We start from the raw sequence: 24719 nt of genomic DNA on the forward strand, positions 1-24719 counted from the left end.
TTATTATCAAAATAGAAAAATTACCTTAAAGATAGATTACTGGGTATAAATGATTACTATGTTTGATAAAATTTGGTAGGTATAAATAATTATTGTGTTTGGTTAAAGGTATTAAAAGATTACTAGTAAATTATTTTACTTAAATGTCCTTGAATATAATTATTTTAAAATATTTTTTTATATTATTTGTCATATTAATTAAAAATAAATTTATTTTTGTCTCAAAAAATTAATAAATAATAACATAATTATAACAAAATCAAATATTACTTTGGTAATCTTTAAATACCTGAGGTGAAGGTAGTAATCAGATTATCGCCTATATTACCTGTCATGTCAACATTGGTAATAGAAGATGACTGTAATCTTTTATTACTGACAAACCAAACAAGGGAATAAAAAATAAATTACCAAAGTAATCTTAAAAAACTGGAACCAAACGGCCCCTAAGTGTTATGTCATCTATAAATTATATATCCTCAATTTCATCAATAAACATAATTCAAACTCGAATTCAAATTCAATTGAATTCGCTTCTACATCTAAATAAGCCTTAATATGAAAATTTTAAATTTAAATACTGAAATGTAATATATCATAATTGCTAAAATGTCTTTATATTAGAATAATAATTATAGTAAAAGGTAAAAATGTCTTTATATTATAATAATAATATTTTATGTAAAACGAGTGGTTAGAAATATATTCAAGCAAATTAACATAGTATTATATGATTAAGCATAATTAAATGATTTAATCACATGATAATATTTCAATTTGTTTATTTCGAAGGGTATTCTCAATTTATAATACCATTTAATATTACATATAAATAAAGTTTATTAATTTTAATCACCGGAGAATAAAAGAAACGATAATATCCTAATATATTTGAAGTTGATATTTCATTTTCAAGGTTTTAAAAAAGTATAAAGACATCAAACACAATCGTTTAATTATAATTTTTCAAGTTAAACTTAATTCAATAGTTTCCCACTTTAAGTTCAATTCAAGCTTACAACATCTGAGCTGAGCTCAGCAATAAATCCAAATTGAATTGAGTTCAAATATAATAATGCTCAACTTACAGTCTTGCTTGGTGTCATGGTAAAGTAATATCATTTTTGTAAATATATTATTATTATCCGTAACACTGGGGTGTCCTGTACTTTCCACAAACCTTGAGGAGTAACTTGTCATATTTCTGATATTTTCTGATAGTCATTTGCACCGACACTGGGACCTGGACATCTCTGGGAAATCCCATTATCTTCATCTCTGTGATTCATTAAGACCTTTCCCTTTCTTCTTCCTCCGTCCGCACTCTGCTGAGTGTTTTTAGCGTTTTTTTTTTTACCAAATTACCCTCCATCCATGGCCACCGCCCCTGCAAACCCCGACTGTTGCAGTCTCCTAGACCCCATTCTCTTCAACATCGCGCAATGCCTCCAAACCCTATTCTCTTCAACATCGTTCCGCTTCGCCATCCCTCTCCCCTCTCCGAAACTTTCTCCCGTTCATTATTTCTATGACCCCGGAATCTCCGACCCTCCTTTGCACCTCGTCATTGCCGAATACACTGTCTATGCCTTGCAACCCCCTTTCCCACAAGGCCCATCCGTGGATATTCAAAGTTGAAAAATCAAGCCAGGGGAAAACCCGTCTCGCCGCCATTTTGAAGAACACGTTCTTGAATATCGTGTGCAGGAAATCGGTAAAGGGCATAGAATTGGCTGAGTTCCGGATGAACATTCGAGACAGTTTAGCGGGTGGAAATATATTTTGTTGCAAAAGTTGCCGTCTCTGCAGATAATGATGAGTTAGCAGTTATGGCTTTTCTGAATTTGGAGCTAATGGTTTGGAGGAGCTCTAATTAGAAATGGGTCGACTTGGGTTTTGGCGATGTTGATGTTCAGGATATTGTTTATTATAAGAAGCAGTTTCGTGTAGTGATGTCAAATGGGCATATTTTAAGTGTTGATCTGAAGTCTTTGGAGGTTAGTGAACCTTTGCCTCCATTGTTGACTCGTTTTAATTGCAAAAGCTTTGTAAATACATCTAGTGAATTGTGTTTGATTGAAAATCGTAGTAGTAGTGATAAAAAAGAAAATGGGAAATAAGAGAAATTTCTCTCCAGCTGAGGTTGAGAAAGTGGTTTTGAATTCTATTTTCTATGTGTTTAAGCTTGATGAAGAAGAGTAAGAGTGGATTGAGGTGAAGGATTTGGAGTGTCGAGCATTGTTTCTGTTTGATGGTGGTAGCTTTTTTTTTTCGGCTAAAGATTTTTTGGGAATAAAACCAAATTGTGTTTATATGGGTGAAACTTGTTTCTTTGGGGTTACATATGATTTTCCAGGGATGTATGCTTTGATTTTCGACTTCAATGACGGTAGCAATGAGTGGCTCGTATCATTTCCTGAATCTTAGGAGATTTTTTCGTCTCCACCAGCTTGGCTCTTCCCTGAATGTAAGTTTTTTTTGCTTTTTAAATTGTGTATTGTATAGTACTTTCTGTGATGAATTCGGTGGAGTGGACTTGTGTTTATGGTTCATTTCTTTATTTGTGATAGCAATGCCATATTAAATTCTGATTTGTTTGACTAGATTGAAGATTTTTAATGAGATTATGTAAGCGTTGAAAGTGCAGATTTAAAAAGCATATTAAAATAGTATGTTAGTCGCATCTGGGGGAGTTGCTTGTATTTATAGGTTGTTTCATGATTCTGATAGCAATTCCATAGTATTATTGTAATATATGTGTATTGATTATTATTTTTTAATTGAAATCTGATTTGTGTAGCTAGATTGAGGACATTTTTAACAAGATTATGTAAGCACAGGAAATACTGATTTAGAAGGACATGGTGTAAAACAGTACATATACTGATTTCCTGCATGTAAATTTTCGATGTTCAAATGCTTTTTACAGATATTACTTGTTGTTGCTTGTTTTCAGTCGGATATGGATTTGCTTTGCTGTGTTCCTTATTGTCTCCTTTTGCTACACCGTCTTTCTTGATGCTCCCTTTGTCGTAATCCAAGCTTTACCCAGTTGTGGGTGTGAACTCTTGGATAATCATTCCTCAAGGTTGTTCTGGAGATAGTTAAATTACTCTTTGTAGGATCATCTGTTAGGATTGAGACACTTGTTCTCAATCCAACGGTCACTCTTTATTATAAATATGTGTTTTAAGTTTCAAAAGGGGAAAAGAAAAAATGTATTAGGGTTTTGGTTTGAGATTTAGGGAGGTCTTCGACTCCTTGAATAGTGGAGGCATTGCTGAAAAAGTATAGTGTAACACACAATATTGGTACATCGTACCATCTACAAACTAGCGGACAAGCTGAGGTTTCAAACCGAGAAATTAAATCTATCATTAAGAAAACCGTTGGTCCAACTAGAAAAGATTGGAGTTTGCGTTTGGAGGATGCACTATAGACGTATAGAACAACGTACAAAATGCCAATTGGTATGTCACTGTACAGGTTAGTATTTGGTAAAGCCTGCTATCTTCCAGTGGAATTAGAGCATAAAACATATCGGGTTATTAAGCATTGTAACATAAAGTTGGATGAGAGTGGTGAACATAGGAAATTACAGTTGCAAGAATTAAAAAAATTCACAATGACGCTTATGAGAGTTCTAGAATTTATAAGGAGAAAACAAAAACATTTCATGACAAAATGATCTCCAGAAAAGAATTTTCAATTGGCTAAAAAGTTCTCCTTTATCATTCAAGACTTCGGTTGTTTCCAGGTAAATTGCGATCTCGTTGGATTGGACCTTTTGTTGTTACTAATGTTTTTCCTCATGGTGCAATAGAGATATAAAGCTTAGCGACATTGAAAGTGTTTAAAGTTAATAACCACAAACTCAAACCTTTTTATGAAGGAGTGCAAATTACAAATGCTGAACAAGTGGAGCTGAGAGATCCCGTCTATATTGATAAATAGATGGAGGCATTACGTCAAGTCAATGATAGTAAACAAATGCGCTACTTAGGAGGCAACCCAAGTTTTCAATCTTATTTTAATTCATACCTTAATTTTAAATTTTCTGGACTTTGCTTTTAATTTCAGTTTATGTGATTCAATTTTGATTTTAAAATTAATTTTTAGGATCTTTGATGTTTAATTAGTAATTATTTTTTCGTTTTAATTAATTAATTATTTTTTACTGTTCAATCATCATTTTTCTTCTGTCAGGTTCCAATTAGCCTTCTGTAAATGTTCACGAGGGAGCAATCTGCATTTTAGTGTTTTGGAAGTGGGGCATGTCTTTCTGTCAAAGTCTAGCTCTTGCTTTGTTATTCTGTTAAACATAAGGGGCACATATACTTAAGTGCAAGTATAATGCTGGGTTATATGAAATCATATTTGCCACCACCGTCAAACTGCACTTTCTCTCCCACTTAAGCCTTAACAGCCACTATCCTCATTCTGCAACGCCATGGTCAGAACCTGCTCATAGTATCAAAGATCAGCAAGATCCACCTATCGGAAACCCCCTACACCAGAGCCATCATCGGAATTCGAAGAATCCCCCATTAATCAAACTTAATAGTCTTCACCCTTTCCTACATATTCGACGCCTCAATCATCATCTTTCTCACCATCACCTTGGCCACGACAAAATGCCACTACTTCAGCCTATTTTGGTCTACATTCGGGCACTTGAAAAAGGAAAAAAGTGGAACTCTCTAGTAGCCTAAAGCTTAAACTAGGCGACTTCAATACCTTTATTGATGAACAAGACCAACAACGGTATGGGTCTATATGTGAGCGAAAAATCTACCCCTATAAGTATGTTCATATTCAAACTCTTGATCAATTGGGCATTCGTAATGAAATTGATGAGCTTGTGAATAGGCTGGATTGAAAAAATTATGTATATGTGAATTGCTCTGCCTTTATTGAGCTAACCCGTGAATTTTATACAACATTTCAATTTAATGATAATGAAGAGTTTGATTTGTTTACTAAATGAATAGTTGAGTTTAGGATAATGGGGAGAGAATGGTCATTTTCAATTTTTGAATTTAACATGGCTTTGAGGTTTTTGAAAAAAGAGGATGCAAAGAGTGAGCGATATGTACATTCACAATGTGATTACAGTCCTGAATTTAATCCTGCTGATTTGTGGAATGAATGGTCAATTGATTCTGCTCCGTACAATCCTAGTGCTTTCAAGAGTTCTTATTTAAAAAGTCCTGTGTTTAAATATTTACAACGTTTATTGGCTTTTAATTTTTTCGGAAGAAGGGATAGTACATGTACTATTTTTAAGGTTGAGTTTTATTTTTTATGGTGTATGAAGCATATTATTCGAGTTAATTTAGGTTTTTGGTTCTTCACTCAATTCCAATCAGTGGTCCAGAAGAAAAATAAACCTTTAATCCTTGGTTCTTATATCATTTAATTAGCTATTAATTTGGGTTTGTTAGATATTTCTAATCATAACATGCACATTGCTTGTGAGGTAGAACCATTGGATATGACTTGCTTAGATAGGATGGGAATTGTGACAAAACAAGTGGATGGCAGTTTCAGTTTTGTGCAACTTGGACCAACAACAATGCCTCATTATAGGCCTAATAGGCAGTAGAGAACAACAACAGAAGCAGTTCCCAACAATACCCAACCATGAGTAGACATTCTATCATCTTCTTATGCTCATTCATTCAACAACATAGAGGCACATTTGCATAGATATGAACAAAAATTAGACTGTATAGAACGCAATCTGATGGATTCTTCAATTCTCAAGGATTCACGCCGCCTTATCCCCTATCTCCATAATTTAAAGTGTTACTCCTTTTCCACAGATCCAGAGAAGTTTTCTTTCCCTTTTCTTTTAAATTTTAGTTTTCATTATTGTGTATTTTGTTTCAACATTGAGGACAATGTTTGGTTTAAGTGTGGGGGAAGGTTTATTTGTGTTTTATTTTTTTTTTGTTCCCTTTTCCCCTACGCTTAAATTTTTCAAGATAGTAAATTCACCAAGCAACAAAATTTAGTTTAAATGCCCTACTAACAATCATGGTTGGGTAAAGATTTTTACTTGAAGGCTTTGGTTTGTAATTTGGTTTTAGCACAAAGAATCAAGGCTTTGTAAGGCTTAAGGGGCTAACTAGGGAAATTAAAATAGGTTGGCTTTTTAAACTAAAGGGTTTAAACAAGAATGCGTTTATCATTTTCGTGCATGCATATATTGATGCAATCTTGAAATGGTTCAAACCAAGTTCTAGAGATATATTTCCATAGAAGAATATCACTTATCAAAGAAAACATCGATTGATATATATGTTTCAATCTTTTTCGGCTCAAAACTCACGGGTTAAATCAATTCACCTCAGCTTCAAACAAAGCTCTATCATTTAATTATCAAAATTTGTTTAAGTGTATACCCTTAGTTAATCTAACAAATTAGTATGCATTGCTCTCATACTTAATCAGCTAAATCCCATGACATGCATATAATTTAATTCATTCAAAATGAAATTGATGGAACTATTTGGTTGACTAAAATCAGGGAAGAATACACCAACTGCCACATCAATGAAAAACAAAAACCAACTTTAACCAGTAACAAACAACAACAAAAATAAAACAAAGCTCAAAATAAGGCATAACCAGAATAAACATAACACAAAGAAGATAGAAAAACAGACAAAAGAACAGAATAGGTAGACATAATAGAATAAAAACAGAATAAAAGGACAAAACATAAGACCATATTAGAAAAAAAATAGAAGACAGGTAAAGAAAACAGAAAAAATAAAACACAAATAAACCCTCCCCCACACTTGAACCAAACATTGTCCGTAATGTTTAAACAAAACACATAATAATGAAACTGAAATATAAAAGAAAATGGAAAGAAAACTTCTCTGGATCTGAGGAAAAGAAGCAGTAGTATGAATTATGGATAATGTGGCATGAATCCTTAAGAATTGATGAATGCCATCAGATTGCATTTCATGCGGTTTAATTTTTGTTTACATGTATGTAGTTGTGCCCCTATGTTGTTGAATGAATGAGCATAGGAAGATGATAAAATCTCTACTCGTGGTTGGGTGCTACTGGGATATGCTTCTGTCGTTGTTCTTTGTTGTCTATTTAGCCTAGAATGAGGCATTACTACTAGTCCAGGTTGCACGAAACTGAAATTGCCATTTGTTTGTTTTGTCACTTTTCTCATCCTATCTAAACAAGTCATATCCAATGGTTCCACCTCACAAGCAATGTGCATGTTATGATTAAAAATGTCTAATAAACCCAAATTAATGGTTAATTGAGTGATATAAGAACCAAGGATTAAAAGTTTATTTTTCTTCTAGACCACTGATTGGAATTGAGTGAGTAACCAAAAACCTAAATTAACTTGAATATTATGCTCCATACATCATAAAAAATAAAACTCAACCTTAGAAATAGTACATGCACTATCCTTCATTCCAGAAAAATTAAAAGCCAAGAATTACTGTAAATATTTAAGCACAAGACTTTTTAAATAAGAGCTCTTGGAAGCACTAGGGTTGTACAGAGCTGAATCAATCGACCATTCATGCCACAAATCAGTAGGATTAAAATCAAGACTGTAATCACATTGGGAACGTACATATCACTCACTCTTTGCATCCTCTTTTTTCAGAAACCCCAAAGCAATGTTAAATTCAGAAATTGAAAATGAATATTCTCTCCCCATTATCCTAAACTCAACTATTTCCTTGGTAAACAAATGAAACTCTCCATCATCATTAAATTGAAATGTTGTATACAATTCATGGGTTAGCTCAATAAAGGTAGGACAGTTCACATATACATAATTTTTCCAATCCAGTCTATTCACAAGTTTATCAATTTCATTACGAATGCCTAATTGATCAAGAGTTTGAGTATGAACATACTTACAAGGGTAGATTTTGCACTCACACATAGACCCATACCGTTTTTGGTCTTGTTTATCAATGAAGGTATTGAAGCTGCCTAGTTTAAGCTTTAGGCTACTGGAGAGTTCCACTTTCTTCCCTTTTCGAGTGCACGAACGTGGACCAGAATGGGCTAAAGTAGTGACACTTTGTCGTGGTTGAGGTGATGGTGAGGAAGATGATGATTGAGGCGTTGAATGTACAGGAGAGGATGAAAACTGCTGAGTTTGATTGACGGGTGATTTGTCTAATTCTGATGACGGCTCTGGTGTGAGGGGGTCTCTGATGGGTGGATCTTACTAGTCTTTAATGTTGTGAGCGGGTTCTAACCATGGCGTTGTAGAATAAGTGAAGAGGCTGTTAGGTTTTTAATGGAGAGAAAGTGTGGTGCGTCGGTTTGGCAAATATGATTTCTGGAAACCTATAACCCCAGCCTTATAATTACACTTAATCATATAAACCCCATGTATTTAATAAAATAACAAAACAAGAGCTAGACTTTGACAAAAACGAATGACCCAGTTCCAAAACACCAAAATGCAGATTTCTCCTCTGTGAACATTTACGAAAGGCTAATGGAACTTGGCAGAAGGAAGAAGATGCTTGAACAGTAACATAAAAATAAATTAAAATGAACCTAATTGAAAATCATAAAATAATTGCTAATTAAACATAAAAAATTCCTAGAACTGAAATTTAAAATCAAATTTGAGACACACAACTGAAATTAAAAACAATTGTCCAGAAAAATTAAAATTAAAGTATTAAAATAAGATTGAAAGCTTGGGTTGCCTCCCAAGTAGCGCCTTTGTTTACAGTCATCGGCTCGATGTAATGTCTTCGTCTATTTATCAATGTAAATGGGAGTTTTCAACTCCTCTTCTTCGACATTTGCAATTTGCACTCCTTCGTAAAAAGGTTTGAGTCTGTGGCCATTAACTTTAAATACTTTCGAGGTTGCTAAGCTTTGAATCTCTACTACACCATAAGGATAAACGTTAGTAACAACAAAAGGTCTAATCCAACGAGAATATAATTTACCTGGAAACAACCGAAGTCTTGAATGATAAAGGAGAACTTTTTGGCCAATTGAAAATTTTTTTCTGGAAATCATTTTGTCATGAAATGCTTTTGTTTTCTCCTTATAAATTCTAAAACTCTTGTAAGTGCCATTGCGAATTTCTTCTAATTTTTGCAATTGTAATTTCCTATGTTCACCACTTTTATCAAACTTCATGTTGCATTGCTTGATAGCCCCAATATGTTTTATGCTCTGATTCAACTGGAAAATGACAGGCGTTACCCAATACTAACTTGTACGATGACATACCAATTGGCGTTTTGTATGCTGTTTTATATGGCCATAGCACATCCTCCAATCCTTTCTTATTGGACCAATGGTTTTCTCAATGATAGATTTAATTTCTCAGTTTGAAACCTCAGCTTGTTCGTTGGTTTGCGGATGGTATGGCGTAGCAATCTTGTGTGTTATACCATACTTTTTTAGCATCGCCTCCACTGTTCGGTTACAAAAATGCTTTTATTAATCACTAATTAAGGCCTTCAGAATGTCGAACCTGCTGAATATGTTAGATTTAAAGAAACCTGAAACAACTTTAGAGTCATCAGTACAGGTAGCTTTCGCTTCTACCCATTTTGAGACATAATCAACAATTAATAAAATATAAACGTAACCAAACAAATATGAAAAAAGCCTCATGAAATCTGTCTATGTGATGCATAGATCTCTTTTGTCTTCGAGCAAAGGAATGGTCAGTCCACCTCTGATTAATTGATGATTCATCATCGTCTGGGAGAGGGAGGATCACCAGTGTGGTGGTTGGCAGACTTTGGTCATCAGAGAAGTAACAACAAGACAAAACCACAAACCCTAAGGGGAAAATATTTATTTTCAAGCCTTAGGTGGGGGGAAATGATAGTTTTTAGACCTAGAGGAAAAATGTGATAAAACTTTAATTTAATAAAATTTTTTATTAAATAATATTTTTACCCCTAATCTTAATTAATATTTTTAACAGAAATTAACTTTTAGGTAGATGTTTGAGTTTTTAAAAATTGAATGTTGGAAGTTTAGGATTATATCAAGCCTTGGGTGGGAACAAGTCTTTTGGCCATATACATTTAATTATGATTTTTCAAGTTAAACTTAATTCAACAGCTTCTATTTTAAGTTCAATTCAAGCGTACAGCTCCTCAACTCGCCCAACTCAGACTCAAATCTTACATAAATCTAATTGAATCAAGCTCAATTTACAGTCTTAGTATTGTGGTAAAGTAATATCTTTTTTGTAAATATATTTTACTATCCGTAGCACAGGGTTGTACTTTCTACAAACCTTGAGGGGTAAATTGTTATATTTCTGATATTTTCTGATATTTTCTGATACACTCACTCGCACTAACGCTCGGGCCTGGACCTGTCTGGGAAATCCCATTGTCTTCATCTCTGTGGTTCGTTAAGAAAACTTTCCCTTTCCCTTTCTTCTTCCTCCGTCCGCACTCTGCTGTTCCGACGCTGCTGAGTGTTTTTAGCGTTTTAATTTTTTGTCTAAATTACCCTCCGTTCATGGCCATCGCCTCTGTAACCCTCGACTGGTGCAGTCTCCCAGACCCCATTCTCTTCAACATCGTGCAACGCCTCCAACCCAAACTGAACTCAGCCGTTTCCGCGCCGTCTGCAGCTCGTTCCGCTTCGCCGTCCCTCTCCCCTCCGAAACTTTCTCCCGTTCATTATTACTATGACCCCGGAATCTGCGAACCCCCTTTGCACCTCGTCATTGCCGAATCCACTGTCTATGCCTTTCAACCCCTTTCCCACGGCGCCCCTCCGTGGATAGTCAAAGTTGAAAAATCAAGCCAGGGAGAAACCCGGGTCCAGGACACCTACTTTCGCCGTCATTTTGAAGAGCACGTTCTTGAAATGTTGCCTAAGTGAATTTGCTGGAATATCGTGTGCAGGAAATCAGTAAAGGTTATAGAATCGATTGGGTTTTTGATGAACATCCGAGGCAGTTTAGTGGGTGGAAGGATATTTTGTTTCAAAAAGTCGCCGTCTCTGCAGATAATGATGAGTTAGCAGTCATGGTTTTTCTGAATTTGGAGTTGATGGTTTGGAGGAGCTGTGATAAGAAATGGGTCGACTTGGGTTTTGGTGAGGATATTGCCTATTATAAGAAGAAGTTTCATGTAGTGATGTCAAATGGGCATATTTTAAGTGTTGATCCGAAGTCTTTGGAGGCTGGTGAAACTTTGCCTCTATTGTTGACTCGTTTTACTTACAAAAGCTTTGTAAATACATCTAGTGAATTGTATTTGATTGAAAATCGTAATAATAGTGATAAAAAATTGGGAAATAACAGAAATTTCTCTCTAGCTAAGGCTGAGAAAGTGGTTTTGAATTCTATTTTCTATGTGTTTAGGCTGGATGAAGAAGAGTAAGAGTGGATTGAAGTGAAGGATTTGGAGGGTCGAGGATTGTTTCTGTTTGATGGAGGTAGCTTATTTATTTCAGCTAAAGATTTTTTGGGAATAAAACCAAATTGTGTTTATATGGGTGAAACTGGTTTCTTTGGGCTTACATATGATTTTCCAGGGATGCATACTTTGATTCTCGACTTCAATGATGGTAGCAATGAGTGGCTCGTATCATTTCCTGAATCTTATGAGATTTTTTCGTCTCCACCAGCTTGGCTCTTCCCTGAATGTCAGTTTTTTTTTTTTTCTTTTTAAATTGTGTATTGTATAGCACTTTCTGTGATGAATTCGCTGGAGTGGACTTGTGTTTATGATTCATTTCTTTCTTTGTGATAGCAATGCCATATTAAATTCTGATTTGTTTGACTAGATTGAAGACTTTTAACAAGATTATGTAAGAATTGAAATTGCAGATTTAAAAAGCATATTAAAATAGTATGTTAGTTGCATCTGGGGGAGTTGCTTGTATTTATAGGTTGTTTCATGATTCTGATAGCAATTCCATAGTATTATTGTAATATCTGTGTACTGATTATTTTTTTTCAATTGAAATCTGATTTGTGTAGCTAGATTGAGGACATTTTTAACAAGATTATGTAAGCACAGGAAATACTGATTTAGAAGGACATGGTGTAAAACAGTACATAAACTGACTTCCTGTATGTAAATTTTCAATGTTCAAATGCTTTTACAGATATTAGTTGTTGTTGCTTGTTTTGAATTGGATATGGATTTGCTTTGCTGTGTTCCTTATTGTCTCCTTTTGCTGCACCATCTTTCTTGATGCTCTCTTTGTCGTAATCCAAGCTTTAGCCAGTTGTGGGTGCGAACTCTTGGATAATCATTCCCCAAGGTTGTTCTGGAGATAGTTAAATTACTCTTTGCTGGATCATCAAGCATGAGATTCAAGCAAATTTGATTTATTTATAGTTGACTGCTATATGCAGTTTCTGTGTTTATTCCAGTTTCAGATAATCAATTTTAGGGAATGGTTACAAAATTCCATGATCTCTCGTCTCTCAGCCATGATTCATTGTCATAGGGTACTCTGTTTTTCTATTTCAGTTCTTGATAGTCTCTCTATTTTCATATGTCAAAAACAAATATTTATCTGTAAACTAAGTTTCCTTTTTATTGGTTTATTAATTTGTGCCTTGTGGCAGATTCTTAAGTTTCTGTGGCTTCGGTATGTTCAGCCTTTGGTGTTCATGGTACCTTCTATGTGTTTTTTTACTTTCACTTCATAATATACAGTAACATTATATCTTTGTGATGCGATTACTGATTGATCCCTGGATTTCTTACTCTATCAAATTCTTACTAAATTGAACCTTTTTCAACTCAGCTTCATATGAAGCATTATTTTGTTCTGAGTTTAACGGATCCGTTCTTGTGTTCGCCTAGAAATTTTGCACTACCTTGCCAAGTCTTCTTCATCATAAGGTTTTGTTCTCTTTAGTATTTTGACAAATGCCTGCTTTTGAACTTTATTATTACATGTTAGGTACTTGAACAACTTTTATGGATCAATGCGAAGACATTTTATTGAAGAAGTTTTTGGGATAAACCGCTTGAGTAGTGTTTCATTGTCAATGTGAAGATTTGATTAACATCTTGGTTGGACTATGAACGAATTATAAAGATTTTTTTTTTTTTATTAGTTGGTAGTTATGCTGGTTTTAATTTCTGAGCATGTATATATGCATTATGGATGTTAATGTTATGAAACTAGATTAAGCTTGGTCATTTACTTCTGTTATGCCCAGACTCCTGTGTATCAACTAGCTTTCCTACACATTTTGAGCTGCTAATATTGTCCTGATGAGCTCAGAGTCTTTCAGATTACTTTTGTGATGATAATCTGGCATTAAACGATTGGAGTTGGAGGAGTCCCAGAAGCCCAATTAGGGCTGCCAGTGAGATGAGATGCTTTCAAACTGCTCATGGCACGGTTTATATCGGGCAGAGTTGAGTTTTGAGTTGGTTTGATTTTAAATATGAGGATAATTGATGAATATATAAGTTAGGAGATTTAATTCAAATGTATCGAATTAAGCTCAAGTTAGTTGTTTTATCTTGAGCTCAAGCGAAAAACTTTTTAACTTGGTGAGCATGAACTTGAGATTTGTGTAAATATAATCAAGTCAAAACTTGAATCAAACAATACTTGGTTTAGTTTGGTACGATTGTAGTCCTATGTCCAATTGTTTGAACCCTATCCAAAATTATAAATGACTCTAATTTTGTCAACTAATCATACTTATCATGTTATTAAAATTAGCTCAGACAAGGCTGATTGGTTCAACCGTGAACTAGCAGCTGGTCTAGTGTGGCTCACCTAAAAAAAGATCGGTTTTTGTCTTTTATATATATTTATAAAATGAAAAAATCAAAACTGTAGTGGATAATATTAAAAAAGTATGGTTGACTAACTGGTTGAAAGTTAAATAGTTGTCATTGAAAAAGAAACAGAAAGTTTTTAAAAATAAACAAATATTAATTAAAAAGAATAATTAAATTGAATTAATTTTGGTGGTTTGAAATAAGTTAATTATTTATACAAATGTTTTTAATAGAAAAAAGTTAGAAAAGTGACATTAGGCCATTCTGTTTAAATAAATATTTTTATATTTAAAAAATATAATAAATATTTAATAATATTCAATAAAAACATTATAATTTAGGAATCGATTGATTTATCTGATTGAATCGATCGAAACATGAATTAGTAAGACAACTGATTTGATTATCGATTTGATTTTAAAAATACTAATACTTATGATAACTAGCCATTGTTTGGTTTATTTCATTTACTAGAATGAGGTTGTGGGCAAATCTCATTGCTGGGCAAATTTATTGATATTATAGAGCTTATGGGTTCACTTATGGTTTTTGAAAGTTTGTCTTAAATGAGTTTAAACTCATGTTTGAATCTAGGAATTTTATGTTAAGTTTGGAGTGTTTGACTTACTAAATTTATTAACATAAAAAATTTTTAATCAAAATAATAAAATAATATTATTTTGAATAATATATAATTAGGGCAACAAACTGAGTCTAGCTCAGTCAAACTCTTTGACAGACAGAGCCTGTTCAACTTTGGGCTGCGCCTTTTTTCCTACTTTGTCCTTCCTTCTACGATCTTCCTTCTCCAAGTCTGGACTCTCTCCTTATCTTATCCCCTCTTTCTTCTTTCATATCCTTTCCATAGACTTTTCTCCTTTCTTCTTCATCCTTCATGTCATAGCTCCCATGGAGAACAGTTCCCGTGACTGGTCCAGTTTTCCAGACCACCTACTCGCCACCATTGCAGACCGCCTCCCCACTAGAATCGACACTCTCCGCTTCCGCGCCGTCTGCACCTCATTTCGAGCCGCCCTCCCTCCTCCTCCGCCACCAAACCCATACTCAGACATCCACTATTTCCACCACTCTCCCACCTCCAACTCTCCCATACACTTCTTCATTGCCCAGTCTACCGTTTACGCCATCCAACCCCTCTCACAAATCTCCCATCCTCATCACACCCCAGGAGCCTGGCTAGTCAAAGTCGAAGATTCACCGTCCGGAGATGTCAAACTCCTGGATCCCTTCTACACATCTCAAGTCAAGAACGTCTCCGACAAGTTACCTGGGTCATTCAACTTACTGGATTATCGCGTTAAGGAGATAAGTAAAGGATACAGACTTGAATTAGCTACAGACCAACAAAGGGAGCTCAGCAGATCGGAACGATGCTACACTGGCAAAGTAGTGGTTTCTGCTGATGAAGATGACGATGATGATGAATTTGCTATTATGGTGTTGATTCAGGAAAAGGTTGTAGTATATGGAAAAGAAGAGATAACAAATGGCACAATATCGATATCGTTCAAGATCGATTTCATTTTATTTACGACATAATCTATCATAACAGAAGATTCTATGCCTTTAGCTACAAAGATCGTACTCTGTGTGTGGATCCGAAGTCCTTGAACGTTTCGGAACCAGTGGCTCCATTGCGGATTTCGCGAATCAGGGCAGCCTCTTCCTTCCACTTGGTAAAGTCATCTCCGGATTTGTTCTTAATCCGGAAGAACTACTTCTCGGGTAAATCTGGTGACAGAGGTTGCCGGGTTGGGTTGAATATTTTCAAGCTTGATGAGGGGAAGGATGAGTGGGTTACGGTGAAGGATGAATTACAGGATAGAGCCTTGTTCATGTTCAAGGAATGTAACTTTTTTCTTTCAGCTCAAGAGTTCTCAGGATTGAAATGGAATTGTGTTTATTTGCCTGATAGAGTTCGTCCAAATGTTGATGGTGATTACCCTGGAAGCAATGCTGTGATCTTTAGCCTGGAAAATGGCTGTGCTGATAAACTCTCAGCTTTTCCTGGTTTTTCCGAAATTTTCTGGCCTCCTCCAAGCTGGCTCTTCTCTTAAGGTAAAGGGTTCTTTTCTTTCATGTTAAAAAATGTAAAATCCTGATTTAGTCTGTAAATTGAGGACTCTTTGTTCATAAATGTGAAGTTTCTTTATATTAATACAACAATACTCAAGAATTGCTCTGTTCCATGCCGTCTCCGTGTGCTGCACAATTTCTTCTTGCTGCTAAAATTTTTGGAATTTGAGCTTTAATTGCATAAAATGTATGAGAATCTTCTTGGATATGGTTCATTTTGGTTGTGCTGGGTGGTAAATTACTCTTTTCAGAATGTCACGCTTGAGATTCAAGTTTTATAAATAGTTAGTACCCTTTTTGTGAGATTAAGCCAAAAAAATAATTGCACAGCTTTCTTATACCTTGTTGATTATTTTGTTTTGAATCATCAAACTAGAAAACTTGTGGAATCAATCAAACAAACAATTACAGACAATGTATCTTAAATTCTTAATTCACCCAAAGTAGGTTATACCTAACGTTAATATTATTGCAATATCTCCTCACCTCACTTGTTACCTATGTGTCAACATAACTCCTTATAGATTAGATGATCACCAATTCCAACATTAAGCTGGCTCTTTTGATTTTTCCTTTTCAAATTCTAGCAACATTTTGGTTCCCTTTGGATTGTTGAAACTGCCAATATAATGGTTTACATATACGAAGCCTCAAGTATGATACCACACTGCCCCCTCAATGTAAGAATACTTGATGACATTGTGAAACAAATTGGTTAAAGTCATGAGATTGATTGTAATCATTAGTTATATTATGTTTTGGAATAGAAATTTGAAAATTAGCATGAGACTCATCTATCTAATATGGCTTGAATTTACTTTTAATTTGAAAATTTACTCTGTTCAGCTTGAAGAGTCTAGCATTCGAATACTTCTAAGAGAAGCTAATAATGTCTATTCTTTGTTTCCTCAAGAACATTAATGAACCCGGATTAGTTAGTAAGATTTATTTGTATATATAGTATTGCTCACTCTAAATATCCCAGTGAACATGAATGAAAAGGTGATGAAGATCATTTACAATTAAATCAGAATCAGACTCTAAATGACTCCCCAATTAGGTTTTATCCACTGGCAATATTTTTAGAAAAAGTTTATAATAACTTTATATTAAGAATATTTATATTTGTATGAAGATCAACATGATTTTTCCTAAAATAATTTTAACATCAAAATATGGATAACAATACCTAATAGTATTAAACTATTACATTGTTTTTCTATTGACATAACTAAACTTTGTTCTTTTTTAACCGAGGGAATTGAACTCTCAGTTTTCCCTATTGGAGAAATTGAATTTTTAAAATTTTCTATTAAAGGGCTAAATTTTTAGTATTTTCTATAAAAGGTATTGAACAAAAACAATTAGATTTGTTTGTTTTATTTTGTTTTGGAAGCGAGTTGATTACTTTGATGTTTCATTATAAAATACTGAAAGTTTGGCCTCTTCACCTAAAATAAAAAACAAACAAAAAAAAAAAAGAACTTTTAGTTCCTATAAAAGGTATTAACATTTTTAAACCAGTAATATTTTTAAATTAAAGAGACCGAATTTTATTTTATTTTTTCTCTTATAGTTACTAAACTTTGTATTTTTACTTTTGAATAAATTAAACTTTTAGATTTTCTTATAGAAAGAGGTTAAACTAGGAATATTTCTTATTAAAGATAAGACATACAAAATTGGAAGTGATTGTTTTATTTTGTCCTTCAATATCTATTGAAAATCTATTTAATCAGTTGAATTTCTAAAGACAACTTATATATATATATATATATATATATATATATATATATATATATTCTTATGAATTAAGTATAAAAAGAAATGACAATTCTTCTAATACCACACACTTACCCATGACTTTACTATGTGTTGATGAACATTAACAATTTGCTGTGACTCACTCTTCTTCTGCTTCTTCCATTCATTCACAAAACTCTAAACAATCTGTAATGGTAAAAGCATTAACCGTGGAGAATCAATTCTACCGTTTAAAATGATCACAATATATCAATTTAACAAGAAGACAGGATTCCCTCAATAACCACTTCAATACTTCAAAAACACAAAGACACATAAACTATAATATTTTACCTTCTCCATCTATGCATAGTTGCCTATAATTGACTCAGAAAAATTTAATTAAACACAAAATCAATACTAAAGACAATTGAGAATTGATTAGTATTATGCGAAAGTATATTGTTAATTAGTGAATGAATACATGCATGCTGTTTTGTAATTGTTTTACGATTGTATACTCTTCAAAGAATGTCTTGTGTTCACCTCTTGCAACCTTGGCTTGTCTTTCCAATTGTGTATGTCTTGTCTTTTTATTTTTACTTAAATAACCTTTTAAAGGCAAACTATATTATTTTTATTTAAGTTAAATTCAAATTATCTTTAATTTTATTTAATAGACTTGAATAGGATTACTTTTTATATATATTAAATAAATTTATTTATATAAATTAAAATGATAATTTTTAATTAAATGATGTAATTATTTTTTATTTTATAATTATTTATTGATATTAAGTTATAAAAAATAAGTTTATATATATATATATATTTATAAAATATTATTAAAAGATAATTAGTTAAGTAAAAGAAAACATCTTTGAAAGTTAAAATAAAAATACCTTGATTGAAATATATATATATATAAGGGTTAAAAGAGAAAAAATTTCTATAAAAAGATTTTGAATGACTATCATCCATCTTTATTCTCACATGATGAGTCTCTATTGTAATTTTCTCCGTTATAAATGTAATCTTTTTTTTTTTTTTTTTATTTTATATCTCATAAAGTCATTTGTATCTTTCAGGAAGCACCCACATAACAGAGACCACTCTACCAACTATAAAGATCAAAATGTCTTGACTTAAAATATGAAAAAATCTTTTTAATTATTGAGGAGGTAAACAAAGCTAATATTAATTATTATGTCACTATGATATTAGTATAGATTAACAATTAATGAATTATTTTTTAAATATAATCAATTATCATAAGTCATATAATTATGATAATATAGTCAATAACTTATTATATAATTGTGTTAGTATACGATGTAATATTTTTTATCTAAGATTTCATAATCAGATTTAATATGAATACATATAGTTCATATGATGTATTAATACAGAGTTAGGCATATTTTGTTTGAAAATACTATATTGATCATGTATCATATGTATGCAAAGTGGAATGATAATCAAGATGTCATATGTTGATTCGAAGTTATTGGATTCAAAGTACCACTGGCTCAGGAATTGTCTGCTTTCGTATGGAAAATCACTCTCACAAGGCACGAATAGCAACCACCAGAAAATTAACACTTGCACCGAAATCAGAACTTTAGGCAATGTCATTGATAACATTTGTACAACAGTTATCAATGACAAAATCCCTGCAACAATCTCACGCTAAATCTTTTAGATGATTTTGTCATCATCCTCATTACAAGCTCACCAGCCTTAATCAAAATTCAGCGATTGAGATAATCTGCCACAAATAGTCTGAAAACAGTTATCGTGGTCTTCCTCCTCTTCCTGTGGATTGGCCGTCAGATCAATGAAGTCTTTGCCTTTGTTGGGCCAGAGCCACTCTACTTATCCATAAACTGCAACGTGTTCATCACAAATACAAGGCATTGAAGAAAATAAATTTGTGAGAGTTACTATAGAAATAAAAATAAAATAAAGTTATATATATTTTTTATATATAATTTAGTTATATAGATTATGTGTCATTATTTGATTAGATAGTTTTGAATTAAAAATGAAACAATATTCAATTTCATAATTACATATTATCTATATACCTAAATTATGTATAAGAAATATATAGACATAGTATTGCTAATAAAAATAATGCAATTGGGTGTCAAAAGATGTTAATTATAACTTCGGATGAAGAAAAATGGTTAACGGAAATAGAGAATAAGTTTGGAAAGCTTTTAAAACCATGTTTGGAAAGCTAATAAATTTTATTTGTTTAATATTACTGAGTAAGTCTTATCACTAACAGATTTCACTAATAGTAATAGTTGACGGGTATTAGTGTGAATTTTTTAAAATTAATGGGTGAGAGTTTAACAATATAACAAATCTTGGAAGAGAATAAGTTTTTTGGATATCAAATCACTATATACATCTATATTTATTTATATATTTAAAATAATAAAATTATATATAAAAATAATATATAAAACTTTATATATAAATAATAATATATGATTATATAATTAAATATTATTTTATCTTTAATTTAAAATTATTTAATTTTATAATAATATATTATTATTTATATTATCTGTATATATAATACTTCGTACTCTTTGAATTGTAAAAATGAAAAAATCTCGATTGAAAATATGCAAAAATCTCTCATGATTGTTAAGAAGATAAAACATGAAATTTTGTATAGAAATGTTTTTCTCTTCCTTTTCAGAGCGAGAAGACAGAATAAAGTTTTAAATTTTGGAGACTAAATTATAATCTCATTCATCTTCATCTTCACATGGTGGGTCTCCATCGTAATTATTCTTTTCTACTTTTTCTAATTTCATGTTTCAGAAACTCATTTACATCTTCTAAGAAGCAGTCGCATAACACTGACTCTACTCTTCAAATTAATATTTGATTAACTTATTTTCTTAACCTTGTTTTTTCTTACTTTCATATTTTATCAACACTAAATTACAATTCCATAAATTATTTGTTAAATTATTTTAAAAACAGTAATTTTTAAATTTATAATTCTTTATTTTTGTCTACTATTTGCGAAACAACATCAGTGTAATTAATCTTATTCAATTTTTTATTCAAACTCCTAATTTATAAGAAAATTGATTAGAAATTTTTTTTATTTAAGAATATTTTTTATTTTATCAGTAATTTTATTTATTATTGATGTTATTTATTTTATTAATAATATTATTTATTTGTTGGTATTCTTTAATAATATTTTTAATCAATTTAATTTCAAATTAATTATTATAAATTCAAACTAAATTTAAATTAATTTATATTTGAATTTAATTTGACTCAAATATAATTTTAATAATTTTTTTTTTAATTTATGAACACTTTTATTACAACAATAATTATACTCTTCAAATATATTGATAGAAAATATTTTTAAGAAAAGTACAATAAAAATTTTTGTGTTGAAAGATTTAAAATTTTTTTCTTAAGATTTTGAAGACTATATTTTACTTTCATCTACATTGTAATAAATATAATATATGTCCTATTATCCCTAAAACTTTTTTATTTTCACTTAAATAACTTTTTAAAGGCAAATTATATCATTTTTATTTAAACTAAATTCAAATTATCTTTAATTTTATTTAATAAACTTGAAGAGAATTACTTTTTATTTAACATGCAATTTACAAGAAAACCGGTCAAATAAAAATTTTACTAAATTTGAATACTTGGTTTTCAATTAAAAAGCGAATAACAGATTAACATGAAAAGAAAATTTCACCAAATTCAATTAATTTGAGGTGAAAATGAGTGAACTAGTAGGAATAAATAAAGGATAAAACTCAGTTTTTATATAGATTAAATAAATTTACTTCTATAAATTAAGATGATAATTTTTAATTAAATGATGCAATTATTTTTATTTTATAATTATTTATTGATATTAAGTTATAAAAATAAGTTTATATAATTTATATATATATACATATAAATATTATTAAAAGATAATTAATTGAGAAAAAAAACATCTTTAAAAGCTAAAATAAAAATATTTTGATTGAAATATATATAAAAAAATTCTTCCTTAATTGTTGAAGGGTTAGAATAGAAAATTTTCTGTAGAAAGATTTTGAATGACTCTCATCCATCTTCATCTTCACATGCTCAGTTTCCATTATAATTTTCTTTTTTTGGTAATTTTCTCTGTCATAAATGTAATCTTTCTTCATTGCTTTTTTTATTTCATACCTCATAAACCCATTTGCATCTTTCAGACAATCACATGATGGAGGCTACTCTTCCAACCATAAAAGTGAAAATATCTTAACTTAAAATATGAAAAAATCTTTTTCATTGTTGAGGAGGTAAACAAAGCTAATAGTAATTGTCATGTCACTATAATATTAGTATAGATTAACAATTAATAAATTATTTTTTGAATAAGTTATATTGTATTGTATGATTGTGCTAATGTATGATATACTAATTATAATAAGTTATATTGTTATGGTAATATAGTCAATGACCTATTGTATGATTGTGCTAATGTATGATATACTTTTTTTTTATCTAAGATTTCATGGCTGAATCCAATATGAATACGTATAGTTTATAATATGGTGCACAAATACAAAGTTAATCATGTTTTGTTCGGAAAGAGTATATTGGTCATGTGTTGTATATATGCAAAGTGGAATGATAACCAAGATGTGATATGTTGATTTGAAGTAATTGGATTCAGAGTATTGCTGACTTAGGAATTATCTGATTTCGTATGAAAAATCACTCACAAAGGCACGAATAGCAACCGCCGGAAAATTAACACTTGCACTGAAATCAGAACTTTATGCAATGTCTGTCTCGCCATCCAATTAGCAAAACTTAGCCTTAGATGTTAACTGAACATTAAGTTTTATTAATTTCAGCTTCTAATTGAATTGTTTAGTGGATTTTATTTGTTGGATTTGGTCCGTAGATGTATGGCATGTTGAACTTAGCCGAACTATGTTAAAAATTGCTAATTTTGGCTACGTGTAAATATTGGTTTATTACTAACACAATCTAAGCTAAATACAAAGTAAACCCATATAATTCACATTCAGTGAATATAAATAAATAAATAAATAATATGAAAGATATATAAAAGCAGAAACAGGAGATGAAAGATGGACCTCTAATCCTCTGGCTTAAACTGAAGCAAATGAAACACAAAATTCACAATTTCAAACAACATTTCAAGCAAATCACGATTTAAAACTATAACATCATATACATCCTCGGCAAAAATTTCCTCAGATCACATTGCGTCCACTTGTTGCTCAGAGTTCAAACAAAAATGATGTCAATTTTCAACTTGTAATCTACTCATTTGAGACTAATTTTTCCGATACAAGTTGCCAATCTCATTTGTGAAATTAAAAAATTACAGCTTGTAATTTTTCCGATAGCCACCAAGGAAGGAGACACCAAACAGACATGCATCAGCTGCTGCGGATAAGCAATAATCTGATATGCAGTTGAACTGTCTAAACCATTTCATATTTCATCCATAAATAAGTTTTTGTGGACACAACAATCTGCTGCAGGCATCTGTTCCTTTCAATCATCTACACTATAAACATTACTACCAATTATACCCAGAAAAAGGGCCAATGATAGCAGAGATAAACATTAATTTCCCTTTCGAAACTCAATTATTACTCCGACTGCAAAGGCAAATACGTGTCATTAATAACGAATTACGATTTTACCCTTCTTTCTATTTTACATTTGTACAACAGGTATTAATGACAAAATCCCTGCAACAATCCCACGCTAAATCTTTTGCATGATTTTGTCATCGTCCTGATAACATCCAAAGTCGATTGATAATAAAGTCTCTGTTACTAGTGTACTGTTCTTAGCTCACCAGCCTTAATCAAAATTCAGCGATTGAGATAATCTGCCACAAATAGGCTGAAAACAGTTATCGCGGTCTTCCTCTCTTCCTGTGGATTGGCCGTTAGATCAATGAAGTCTTTGCCTATGTTGGGGCAGAGCCACTCTTATTATCCATAAATTGCAACGTATTCATCACAAATACAAGATATCCAAGAAAATAAATTTGTGAGAGTTGTTATAAAAATAAAAATAGAATAAAATTATACGTACATATTTTTAGTATATGATTTAGTTATATAAATTATATATTATTATGTGATTTAATAATTTTAAATTAAAAATAAAATAATATTTAATTTCATAATTACACATCATTTATGTATTTCAATTATATATAAAAAATATATACATATAATAGTACTTATAAAAATAATATAATTACGTGCTGAAAGATGTTAATTACAACATTGGATTGAGAGAAATGGTTAATGGAAATAAAGAATATAGATGTCAGGGTGTAAGTTAATTAATGGCAGTAAACAACACAAAAAAAAAAACCCCTAATTAGTAGAAGATATCTATTTTTAAAATTAGGTTTGGGAAGCTAATAAATTTTATTTGTTTAATGTTATTGAGTATAATGGTAATAATACTCTTATCACTCACAAATTTTACTAACAGAAACAGTTGATAGGTGTTACTCTGAATTTTTTAAAATTATCGAGTGAGAGTTTAACAATATAACAAATCTTGGATGAGAATAAGTTTGTTAGATATCAAATCACTATATAAATATGTATTTGTTTATATATTTAAAATAATAAAATTATATACATAATTTTATACACAAATAATAATATATGATTATATAATTAAATATTGTTTTATCTCTAATTTAAAACTATTTAATCATATATGATACATTATTATTTATATATAAAGTTATATATATTATTTCTATATATAACATTTCCCTTTTTTTGATTTCATGCATCAAAGACTCATTTACATCTTTCAGGAAGCTGCTGTACGGCATTGACTCTACTCTTCAAATTACTATCTGATTAACTCATTTTCTTACCTTGTTTTTTCTTACTTTCATACATGATCAATACTAAATTACAATTCCACAAGCTGTTCGTTAAATTATTTATAATAATATTTAAAGGATTATTATAATTTTTAAAATATAAAAAAAAATACTCATAATAGATAATATGAGTTGTTTTCAGCCCAGTCGGGCCCAAATGACAA

At 31.3% G+C, this 24719-nt stretch overlaps 1 protein-coding gene, 1 long non-coding RNA gene and 1 pseudogene across 2 annotated transcripts; all 3 read left to right on the forward strand.

Moving 5' to 3' along the window:
- The first annotated feature begins 1201 nt into the window (after positions 1-1201).
- On the forward strand, positions 1202-5003 carry LOC123209035. The gene is made up of 2 exons (XR_006500923.1): positions 1202-2467; positions 4207-5003. It is a non-coding gene; the product is annotated as an uncharacterized LOC123209035 (long non-coding RNA).
- Positions 5004-10518: 5515 nt separating this feature from the next.
- On the forward strand, positions 10519-13677 carry LOC123208464 (annotated as a pseudogene).
- A 1001-nt stretch (positions 13678-14678) lies between these two features.
- LOC123208465 (F-box protein SKIP23-like) lies at positions 14679-15847 on the forward strand. Its single transcript, XM_044626000.1, has 2 exons — positions 14679-15295; positions 15361-15847. Exons 1-2 carry the CDS (start codon positions 14679-14681, stop codon positions 15845-15847), a joined length of 1104 nt encoding a protein of 367 aa, XP_044481935.1.
- The last annotated feature ends 8872 nt before the right edge of the window (positions 15848-24719 follow it).

This window comes from Mangifera indica, chromosome 2 (genome assembly GCF_011075055.1).
Source record: "Mangifera indica cultivar Alphonso chromosome 2, CATAS_Mindica_2.1, whole genome shotgun sequence".
Taxonomy (NCBI): domain Eukaryota; kingdom Viridiplantae; phylum Streptophyta; class Magnoliopsida; order Sapindales; family Anacardiaceae; genus Mangifera; species Mangifera indica.